Source organism: Microtus oregoni, unplaced genomic scaffold (assembly GCF_018167655.1).
Source record: "Microtus oregoni isolate MIOR12 unplaced genomic scaffold, Mior012 000045F_ref0000178, whole genome shotgun sequence".
NCBI lineage: Eukaryota > Metazoa > Chordata > Mammalia > Rodentia > Cricetidae > Microtus > Microtus oregoni.
The window spans coordinates 9,598,318-9,610,506 of NW_024543219.1; the positions used below are offsets into that span (position 1 = coordinate 9,598,318).

Genomic DNA, 12,189 nt, shown 5'->3' on the forward strand with positions numbered 1-12,189 from the left:
TGGGAAACAGGCCAGAAAGCCCCATACTGTGTGCTGGTGCAGTTTCATTGATCAGCTCCTGGTATGGACAAAATGGAAACATTAGCCCTCAACGGAATACATGTCACTCACTTCACTGTTATTTTCCCCCATTGAAAGCCACGAATCTAGTATAAGACATCTGTCCGTCCTCTTGCTTGGGAACGCTGGCCTGTTGTCATTTTCTGTTTGGGTCTTCTCACATTTTCTCTCCATGAATAATTATCAGGCAGTATTTTTAAACTAACTTGGTTCAGAATGCTTGTTAATTGCAAATCACAGTGGATGCAGCAGCTGACTTTGATGCTGGGGCCTGATGTCGGGTGAAGCAGCAGTTAACAGTGAGCAGTGTCTGGATATTTAAAGCAGACTACGGAGGAGGTCAGTGTAGCTGCTGTTCTTTACTGTCATTTTTATACTTATCATTTAAAGTTAGTTCACTCAGTTTTCTTCTGTGCTAGGTGCCCTTTATTTTACCTACTTTCATCATTTCATTCTCAACCCCTCCCTCCTATGGGTGGGGACCAACAAAGAATCCTGAGAATGAAATTATTAACCAATTTTTAGGATAAGGAAAAATTACCTAGTAGGCCTTAATGTGTCATTGAGTTGATAATTATGCCTCAGAGGTCAGGCCTTTCCATATCGTTGATGTTGTCACATGAAAATTTCAAGTTCATTTTAAAAACAAATCAAGTTTGTTGAGGTATTACAGAATGCAATAAATACACCCATATTGAGAACATGAGGTTTAGTATGATATGATAAAGCATACTTGCCTGTAACTCAACAGGGTCAAACCAACATTTTTACCATTTTCATGACTGATACACCTGCCACCTTCTAGGCTAGTCTCTTTAATGCTCATCTGTTGCCTACTCTACCATAGGCATCCCCTAGGGTACTCTGCATTTTGGTAGTGTAGTGCTATCTTCTTTGACCTGCTGCCTTTTTTGTAAAAAAGGATTTAGTTAGATGCAGCCACACCCATATTGTCTATGGCTGCTTTGGAGCTCAACACTTCTACACAAGTAATTTGTTGAGCCTTAATTATACCTAACAAGACCCAGTTATTCACATCTAATGTGAACAATACTATATTTTTCAGCATATATTTGATGTTCTTTTAACATTCATTTAAAAGCTATGGAGGGGCTGGGTAATGGGTCAGTGGGTAAAATGTTAATGTGGTAACCTTGAGGATCAGGCATGACACCATGTGTCTGTAATCTGAGGGCTGGAAGGTGGAGACAGGAGGATCCCTGAAGCTCCTAGCCAGCTAGTCTAGCCAGTCTGTGAGCTCCATGTTCTCTGAGTAACTGTCTCAAAGACAAAGATGGAGAGTGATAGGAGGAAGACAGCTGACACCCACTGTCCTCCCTACACACACTAGCACGTGGCCTGCATCATAATGCACACACCACACACAGATGTGAGCGAGGGAAAGTCAAGCTTCACTCAGTACATTGTTACTATGTCTCCTTAGTCTCCCACTACTTTCATTCTCTAAAATTATTTCCTTTACATTTATTCAAATTTGCTGACTTCAGTGTATAATGTCTTACAGATTTTGATAAATGTGTATATTCATCTAACCACTGCTTAAATTAGAATAATTCTTTTGTCCTTCCAGATTGGGCTGTATCCTTTTGTAGTCATCCAGTTTTTAATTCCTAATTCTCAGAAACCATTAATCTGTTTTCTGTCTTCATCTGGTTTTTATTAGTTTGTTGACTGTTTGTTTTTGTTGTTGTTGATCCTTTTTAGGAACATTTAGGTTTAGGGATGTATGGGAATTTGTGTTTCTCTAGTATGTACAAAAGCCTATGTTTAATCCCTAGTAGCAGATAACCCTGTATATGGTGGTAGATGTCTATAATCCCTGCACTTGGGGTGGGGTAGAAGGGGTAGAGGCTAGAAGATCACACATTTGAGATTATCTATTTTTACACAGAGTTCAATCCTACCTTGAATTATGTAAGTCCTGTCTCAAAATTTATGTGTGTTGGGGGGGGGTGTCATTAAAAATGGAATTATATAGAATGTTACTTTTTTTATGTTAACTGATGCTATCTTTACAAGTGATTATTTTCCATCTCTTGGTGATATACCTGTTCAAAACTGTCTACTCTAAAACTTCAGCTAATTGAACCATATCCTAATCCTAACCCTAACCTCTTACCGTAACCCTGTATATGTGCAGTTATTATTTTAAAATGCTATCTTCTAATATGTTGCTTATGTTTTTATCCTTTCCTTCCACCTTCCTCCAAGGGTCTTGTATACAGTAGGTTGGCCTGAAAGTCTGTAGTTGACGATGGATTTTTACTTCTAATCTTCCTGTCTTTACTTCCTGAGTGCCGGGAGAACAGGGATATGTCAGTGCATTGGGTTCATATGGTGCTGCTATTGAACTCAGTGTCTTAGTATTCTACCAACCAAACTGCATTTCATCAATTTTTATTATTATTCAAGTGTGCTAAAGAACACACCTTCGACTAGAATACATAGGTAATACCTTACTTAGCACTGAGCTATATGCTTCCTGATTTTGGTTTAGGTTCTGAAGCGCTGTGATCATTCCTAGAGCCTCTTACATGTTAGACAAGGGCTCTGCCATTGAGCTAAATATATAAATCTAGTCAACAACTATTTTGATTAACACTGGATTGAATCTGAAAATACTTAGGGGTAAGTGTTGTCTTTGTGTTATTGAGTCATGAAATGGATGATCTGCTAATCTAGGTCTTTGGTTCATTATTGGTGTTGTGCTCTTCAGCAGTTGAATCATGCATTTTTATAAAGCTTTATTTATACAGTCCTTGGTTCCGTATATGTGGTTTCAGGATCCATGGTTTCAGTGTCAGTAAGCCGGATGATATGGTACAGTAGGATATTTTGAGGGAGAAGAGACCAGGAGTGCTGGGTAGTGTTTTTGTTTGTTTCTTTCTTTCTTTTTTTGTCATCTTGACACAAGCTAGAAGAGGTGAAATCAATGTGAAGATTTCTTCAGGGTCAGCATGCAGAACGTGTGGTCCAGAGTGACCAAGCTTGGTAATAGCAAGAGTCTCCCAAGTAGGACTACTTTTAGCAGCATGTAAGCTGCAGTATTGGGAGGCCCATGGTGAGAAGCTGAGACTTGGCACCATGTAGCCGAATCAAAATTCCCTCAAGAGACCAGGAGAGGCTATTGATAAAGATATAGCCTTGGTTCTAGTGGATACCCCCAAAGACAGTGACAGATGTGGAGCTGGCCTGAGCTTCTGAGACAAAGTGTGTGTCAGATGGCAGAGCCAGAGAAGTAAGCTGCCTGAGCCTCTGGAGTCCAAATCCGTGCTTCTAGGAGTTAGACATGGCTGTTTTACACTGTTGTAATTTGGTTTTGCTTAAGCATGGTTGCAAATGTGCCCCTGTTCTTCCCTCTTGTAATAAAAAATTATATAACTTATTTTTTTACATCCCTCAGTTGCATTTTGAATTTTAAGGAGGAATGAATGTGGGACTTAAAACATGTACTGTTCTATGTTGTGAAATTAATGGAAACTTAAGATGAACTTTTTGGTTATTAGAATCTGAAATATATCACTTCGATGTCTTATTTTTTCCAGCTGATGGCTGTGCTAAAGGTGGTGCCTATTTGACTCTTTTTAGATTTTAAATTTTCTGTATCCACGGTTCACTTAGAGAACTCAGAATGATTTGAGTGCTGCCTCTGTAGAAGCACATCTCCTCGCCTGGCATTGAGTTTTGTCTGGTGCTTTTCTGAAGTGGAGACTGTGGCATTGAATGAAATAATTTGTTACTTTTGACAAGCTGAAGCTGATTTTTTAAAATTTCCCCTTAGGCTCCCTCAACAGAATGGCTAGATTCTGAGCACAAAAGAACTGTCCTGTGCTGGAGACTTTGTCTTTGCTGACTTCCTTAGGAAAATGCTGTGTCAACAAGAGGTGAGAAACTGAGCACTGTTAGATGTCAGAGCTCTGCTGTAGTGTCATGGTCATCTGGAAAAGAGAAATATGGCAGGTTTATACTAACACAAGATAAAGCTTTATTAGAAATGAATAAAAACTAAAAGTTCTGTCTGGTGTCACCCACATTATGACTGCAGCTTCCATGGCAGATCAGGATCTTATTCTGTAGTAGGGAAAATGGTAGGGAAACGGCTTTGAAAATTGTCTTCTAGACACGTGGCTTCCTTGGCGAGCACACCATCTTACTTTGGTGACTCACCTTTTGTTTACTCTTAAAGGGGTGGCCAGAGGAGTTTCTTAGACAAGAAATAGGACAGAGACTGATTCATATTATTGAGGATTACTTTAAGATTTGATGACTTCCTACCTTGTATGGAATAGATGACTTTAACTGTTATTAAAACATGCTGCATTTGTAATAAATACTGTGTCTAATGTTTTCCTAGGACAAGGGCATCCTTTTTGTCATTGTTTATAGCCTCAACATCCAGAGGGAGCCGAATCTTAGTCTGGATAATCTCTCCAGGGAAACTTTAGTACCTGATGGCAGGAAGAAGAAAAATTCTAAGAGCTTCCTTGTATATTTAATTAAAACTTTATCATAAATATGGGTCACTTCTTCACAGTGCTAGGTAAGTTTTGGCCATAGGGCCAGGAAGATAAGCTCACCTGGTAAAAGTGCATGATGTGCAGGATTCTTTTGGGGTCAGACTCTGGAACCCATGTGATAGCTCAGGGTAGCTGTAGGTGTCTGTAAGCTTAGTACCTGACTCGATAGCTAGAAGGGAGAGCCTCCTGCCCACTGCCTGCCTGACGCTTGATCTGGAATAGGTGATGCAGTTTGAGATCCTTTGTAAAACAGTTGTCTTTAGATATTATCTTTAAGTTTACGATTTTTTGTGTATGTGTGTACGAGTGAGCACACATGCATGCATGTGTGCCGCACTGTGCATGTGAAGGTTGGAGGACAATTAGTGGGAGTCCGTTTTCTTATCATATGGGTTGCAGGGATTAAGGTTTGATAGTAAACACCTTAAACTGCTGAGCCATACGGCTAGTCCTACTTTTAATACTTGTTTTTATTTTTTACTTAATCTTATTTATTTATTGTATCAGAGCATGTCCGCTGTGGTGCTCATGTGGAGCTCGGGGACTGAATCCTGGTTCTCTGCAAGAGCAACAAGTGTTATTTGCTCTTAACCCTTGAGCCAATCTCTGTAGTCCCCAAATAACAAAGTAGAGTACATTTGGTTCTTTGTGTTTTTAAAGTAACACAAACACACACACATACAAACACATACAAACACACACATAGATATGTGTGTGCATTTATATAAACATTTATATATGTAAATATATATATATATTATTTTTTATTCAGTGTCTGTGTCCTACAGAATATTGTTAGCTGTCCTGGGACTCACTGTGGAAACCAGGTTGACCTTAAACTCAAGAGATTTGAGCAGGTCTGTTTCCCAGGTGCTGGAGTTGAAAACATATATTTTTTTTAGTTTCTTTATTTGCTAGTTAATTCTGAGACAGAATCTCCCTATGTAGCCTTTCCTTGTCTTAACTCAGATTTGTAGAGATCTTCTTGCTTCTGCCTCTAGAGTGCTGGAATTAAACATGTGTGCTACCACATTTGATTTCACATTTTATTTTTTTTATTATTTTTGTGTTTGCGCTTTGTGTCTGTGCACTACTTGCTTACAGTGTCCCCAGAGATCATAAAAGGCCATCGGATCCCCAGGAACTGGAGTTACAGATTTGTGAGCCACCACGTATGGTTTGGTCATTGAACCCTGGTCCTTTGGAAGAACAGCCAATGCTCTTAACCAATGAGCCATCACTCCAGTCCCAATTTTATTGATTTTCAATATTGAGTTTAAAATAGCATCTCACACTAATACATAGTACTATACAAACTGAAACATCTTTTATAAAACATGACATGATCTCTTTCCAGGACATTAATCAGACAGATATTTTATCAAAGCAGATCTCCCTATGTTAGACTATTTTCTCCTTCAGTAGACTGTTTCTTTTAAATACAATTACAAGACTGCTGTGATTTATATAAAATTATCTTTGGTATTATGATGTGTTTTCATATTTCCACATAAGATTTAGTTATCTTTTTTCCCTTTGGGGATAACTTTTCTTCATACAGTGCATCCCCACTTTGTTTTTTGTGAAGAACATACTTTTGTTAAGGTTAATGTATACCTTAAGTTTTATGCTTCATTGTTTGGGTAGTGTGTGTAAAAATGTTGATTTTTTTTTCATGTTTTTGATTTACACCATCATCTTCAAAGCTTTCACTTGAAGCCATAAGAAGAACAATAGACTGTTTCTCATGGCCCCTGTTGTACACCAGTGCATGCTAGACCGTGAATTCTGTGAAATTCCAAAGTTCTCTGCCCTGACCATGATAAAGTATTATTTGACTGCTTTGCCCAAATTTCTGTGCCAGTGTAATGCTCATCACTTGAGTAGTTAGCTCCGTAGGATATGCACCCTTCAGTGGAGACAGTTCCTTCTTGATGATTCCTCTAGGAGATGCCTCAGGACCCAAATATGAGCCCAGAAGAAATATGGTTTATTTGTTCCCTTGATGCCTGTAGAAATGGCCAGGGGCAAGTTCACTAAAATAACAGCAGTATGATTTTGATTTTTTATCACTTTGTGATGAAAATGTTAAGCCCAGTACAAGTGTTCTGCAAGATGAGTTTGAATGCTCACAACTGTAAGAGGTTGGGATTGCATAGACAAGTTTAAACGTTCACAACTGTAAGAGGATGTGACTGCGTAGACGAGTTTGAACGCTCACAATTATACTCTTATAATAACAATAGAGACTGCTTACCATATTTCTGGCTGTGGAGTATGAGGCTCAGAGAGGCTAGATCACTTGCTCAACATTAGGACTTAAACTAATGAGGATCTGGCTTTCAAACCCAAACACTTCTGTATGCATCAGTCTAAGAGAAATGGAAATACTTAATTGAAAAGGATATTCACTGTGAGCTATGACTCTGGCAGAGCCTTATGTAACTTTGACTTTGTCAGTTGATTTATTGTTATGCGTCATTTTCTATTTTATGATCTATTAAGCTAGGGTCATCAGATAGTTTTTCTGCATCATGAAAGATATTGGGTTTCCATCACTCCCATAATGAGAAGTCCATCTAGAAATTCAGGAGTGGATATAATGCAAAGAAGTAGCACTTAGGAATACTTGACATTATTAAGAGAAAAATTTTTATTGAAATCTTTTGTTTCTCTTTCCAAACTTGAAAATTTGAAGAGGGTGGTTGCATGTATACTTACGTACCTGTATGTAAATTATATGTGGCATTATATACTTGGAGAAAACATATTATAAAATGTTTTATAAACATGGGTTTAGATTCCTGCCCAGACCACCGAGAAGCAAGATGTAACCTACCCGGCTGAGAAAGAAAAGTTTTTACATTTCAGAACTCTTCTCACATCCTACTTGACTCGTGCAGTCCCATTCATGAACACAATAATGGATGGGAAGAGGCATGGTCATATTGTTCATTGACAGAGAGAAAGCCATGATACAGGAACCAACCAGATTGAAGAAGAATATATGTTACTCTTCTGCTGCTGTGATTAAACAGCCCTGCTAAAAATCAACCATAAGGGAGAAAGAACTTTCTTTGGCTTACAGTGCTCGAGGGATGGAGAACACCATGAAAGGGAACAACATGGCCATGGGAGTAGCATGGTGGCAAGAACAGGTTGATCACATTTCTTCTGTGCTCAAGCAAGAGAAGACAGAATGCTGGGTGCACAAAAGTCCTTGCAATCACAGATAAGCACTGGGGAAACCAGTAATGTTAAACTTGCTTGGTCATTTCTTCAAAGGAAGAGATGCACAACTTGTTTTCCAACCAGAATGCCAGAAATGGAGGTGGCTAATAGTTGAGGTACCCTCTGTGCTATCTGTATGGCCAGGGTCTCCTCCAGACTCCCACAAACAGGACAAGAGGTGGTTGATAGCCTGAATCACCTCTGGGCTATCTGTATGACTGAAAACACACCAGATCCTTCTATAAGCCCTTAAGATAATACATGTAGCCTATATATAGATCTCATCACTTTGGAAGATATGACAGATATTTTGAGTTTCTATGCAACTATATCTCATTGTGCAAATGGGATTGTGTTATAACAGGAAACTTTTCTAAATTGTACTGTACTTAAATATTCCTAAAATAAACTTCTCATGTCAGACTCAAAAAAATAAACATGGGTTTATATACAATTAACTACATTGTATAATTAATTTAATGGCTATATGCCATTTCATTAGTTGACTTAGATTTATCCTTAGGTCACTAATTATCTGTTTTGAATATTTATGTTGCATTTCTCTGTCCTCTCTTGCTCCCCGTTGCTCCCTTCTTCCTTTCTGCTACTTACTGACATTGTTGTCCTATACACACATATCTATGTATCCTTGGTTACATCCTCACACAGAAAGAGAATTGCGAGCACAAATGGGTTTGCATCAGCAGCTGTTAGTAGATAGTGCTGAGTTGTCTGTGGAAAGCAACTGTCGTTCACAGCTTCACGTGTAGTCATGAGTACCTGCTTCCCATTTCTCCCTAACCTTTAGAAACAAGTTCACAGTTTTATTTTTTGCTTTCTTGAAAGTCTTGGTGTTTATCTCAGGCTGACCTTGAACTCAGGATGCTCTTGCTTTATCCTCCCCAGTGCTTGGTTTACAGGTGTGTGCCACCATGCCCATCTCTCAGTAGAAAACTTTTAATGCTTTTATTTTTCTTTTTTTTTTCTTTTTTTTTTTTTTTTTTTTGGTTTTTCGAGACAGGGTTTCTCTGTGGCTTTGGAGCCTGTCCTGGAACTAGCTCTTGTAGACCAGGCTGGTCTCGAATTTTAATGCCACAAAATTACCAGATTATTAGTAATCAGTAATAAATTAAAAAGTCCTGTGCTTTTGTTTGTCTTTTCTTTTTAAATTAATATTGTTCATTTTTGTTTCAACAGAATAAATTGATTTTAGATTTAATCTATAAATTTTTATGTATATGTTTAAAGTTGAAAACTACAAAGCATGTGAAATACATGTAGTCTGAGAACAGAATTGTTAAACTTCTGTGACCAAGAATGCTCATGGCTCTTGCAGAGAACCTGGGTTTGGTTCCTCAGAATCCACGTGATGGCTCACAGCCATCTGTAACTCCAGCTCTATTGGATCAATAGTCTCTGCAGGTTCTAGGTATACACATGGTATACATATAGATGTGTAGGCAAAAATTTCATATGCAAATCTTAAATATTTTTTAAAATTATTTATTTATTTTGAATGTGTTTGTGAGCACATTCTGCGAGCCTCTGCGTGAATAATGTGATTAAAGCTGTATGCTCTGATGACTGTAAATCTTTGCTTCTGTAAATGTATATCATATCCTTAGTGAAGGGACTATGGCTGAATTTATCTTGGTATTATGAATTTTTATGATTGTGTCTTATTCTTTCCCCTCCCATTGTGGCCTCAGATTGGTATTCACTTTTGAGTTCTAGCTTCCTTGTGTGTAAAGTGGGAAAAGTGACCCTCACTATGTACACAGAGCTGGTTGTAAGACATGTGCACTTAGTAAGTGTTGTGAATACACTTTGTTGGGAAGATTTAGTGTAGATGCTGGTGTAAGGGACTGGAAGGTAGAAAAGATGGTACTGTGCCACAGGCATGACCACTACTCATGTGGGATGTCCTTCTGTATTTCGGTTGCTTTTATTGGTTGATGAATAAAGCTGCTTTGGCCAATGGTTCAGCAGAGTAAAGCCAGGTTGGAAACACAAACAGATATATAGACAGAGGGTAGGCAGACTCAAGGAGATGATATGTAGCTGCTGAAGAAGAAAGATGCTAGAATCTTACCAGTTGGCCACTGCCTCATGGTGATACAAAGATTAATAGAAATGGGTTGATTTAAGATATAAAACCTAGCTAAGAATATGCCTAAGACATTGGCCAAACAATGTTGTAATTAATATATAATTAGTATAGTTCTGTGTGATTATTCAAGTCTGTGTGGCCAGGAAACTAAAGTGCAGCCAGCATTTACATATGGTGCCCACCGTCTGTGGCATGGATTCATGTAAAACCTAAATAGCTTGAAATAGGGGGCTTCTAGGCCCACAAAAACAGAAGCCAAGTGCAGCTTCTTGGTAGCCACATTTTTTAGATAGATTATTTGCTGGTGGCAAACAGAGGTGAGACTCCTGTAAGAGAAGCTTCCTGACTCAGCATTAGCAGCGAAACCTGTAAAACTCCTTTAAGCATCAGCTTCCTGGTTCATGCTGGTGGTACAAATGGTCTGACTCTATTGGGAGGTCCTGTATGGAACACTTATGGGCTTTGAGAGCCACATGCAGCAAATTGCTTAATGAAAGCAACATAGACCTCTGCATCCCTGGAGCTGGGGCACATAGCTCCCAGAGCTGGCAGAGCCAGCTGCCATATTGAAAAGACAAGGCAGGCAGCAGAACCAGCATCCAGGGCTGCCTCAACCACACAATCATTATAAAATTCTCCTTGTCAGAAAAGTTTTTTAGATACACAATAGGACAAATTAAGACATAAAGACCTCTGAACAAGACACAGTGTATTTAAAACTATATGTAAGCTTATAAGAAGACAGACAATATTATATATGATATATTAAAGAAGACAGACAATATTATTTATTAAAGGAGTAAGGATAATAAATGTTAGAAGGTAATAGAAAGAAAAAGCTATATAAATATGGAAAATACACAGGGAGTCTGGTTTATGTATATTATTGTGTTTTCTTTGAATTTCTTGACTATAGAGAGACATTTGATTCTGGGGACTACTAGATTAAAGCAACATATATTTTAAAGGTATCTTGACTTCAAAATTTGAGTCTAAGAATATTTTACTTTGGAAAAGAGGTTCTGCATTTGTTTCCACAGAAGATGAAAACCTGTGGATTCTTTCCAGGCTAATGTGCTTTGATAGAACAAGACCCCCTCATAGTTCTCCATGAATGATAAAAATACTTCACCCAGCAAATAACAAGAAGCAGTTTGGAGAAAACTACACTCAAATTCCCAAAATGATTGTTTATAAATGTTTGTTTTCATTTACAGAGGATTGATTATAAATGATTAAATGCTCACAGTCAATCTTTTTCTAAACATAAGGGTTTGGGGCTGCTCACTCAGCTGCGATGGTGAAGGGCTTCTGCTGCATTTTGTCACCCTAGCAGAAGCCAGGACTCTGGAACCCTTTCTGCTGCCTGTGGATCTTCTGTACTGACAGTTTACCAGAAAGCTCCAGCCGCTGCACAGTTGCTTCCAATCTACCACTGTTAGACACTTCCTGCCGCCCATCCTTTCCTCTTGGAGAGGAGTTGCAGGCAACGTCAGTAAGTAGTCTCTCACCTCGACTGCTGTGGTTGCCCTTACCATCATGCTGAAGAATAAGGGCAAAGGAGGCAAAAACAAGCGCAGAGGTAAAAATGAAAATGAATCCGGAAAAAGAGAGTTAGTGTTTCAAGAAGATGGGCAAGAGTATGCCCAGGTGATCAAAATGCTGGGAAATGGACAGTTGGAAGCAATATGTTTCAATGGTGTAAGGAGGCGGTGCCACATCAGAGGAAAGTTGAGAAAAAAAGGTTTGGATAAATACCTCAGACATTATATTGATTGGTCTATGAGACTATAAAGATAACAAAGCTGATGTAATCTTAAAGCATAATGCAGATGAAGCAATAAGTCTGAAGGCATATGGAGAACTTCCAGAACATGCAAAAATCAATGAAACAGACACATTTGGTCCTGGGGATGATGATGAAATCCAGTTTGACGATATTGGACATGATGATGAAGACGTTGATGATATCTAAGCTAACCTAAGCATGCTACATCCCAAGTTTTCTGAAGATAGTTTTGCATACTTGGGATCTTGACCTTCAGCTGTTATGTAAAACTTCTTTTAGTATGAGTATGACTTGTTAAAGCAAATTGGTGTATTTTTATTTTTTAAAGTATTATATTTCTTTGAAAACCAAAGATGTTATCATAAGAGACATGTTAACCCTTTGTTCTTATAGATGTAACTGAACTTAGAGGTAGAGCAGTGTGCACTGTTGAGACTGCCTTTCCATTTGTGACGCTTCAT

The 12,189-nt window shown here is 38.4% G+C and overlaps 1 protein-coding gene across 1 annotated transcript; it reads left to right on the forward strand.

Annotated features, from left to right (window-relative positions):
• Positions 1–11,478: 11,478 nt before the first annotated feature.
• On the forward strand, positions 11,479–11,914 carry LOC121435082 (eukaryotic translation initiation factor 1A-like). Its single transcript, XM_041634150.1, has 2 exons — positions 11,479–11,683; positions 11,736–11,914. Exons 1-2 carry the CDS (start codon positions 11,479–11,481, stop codon positions 11,912–11,914), a joined length of 384 nt encoding a protein of 127 aa, XP_041490084.1.
• The last annotated feature ends 275 nt before the right edge of the window (positions 11,915–12,189 follow it).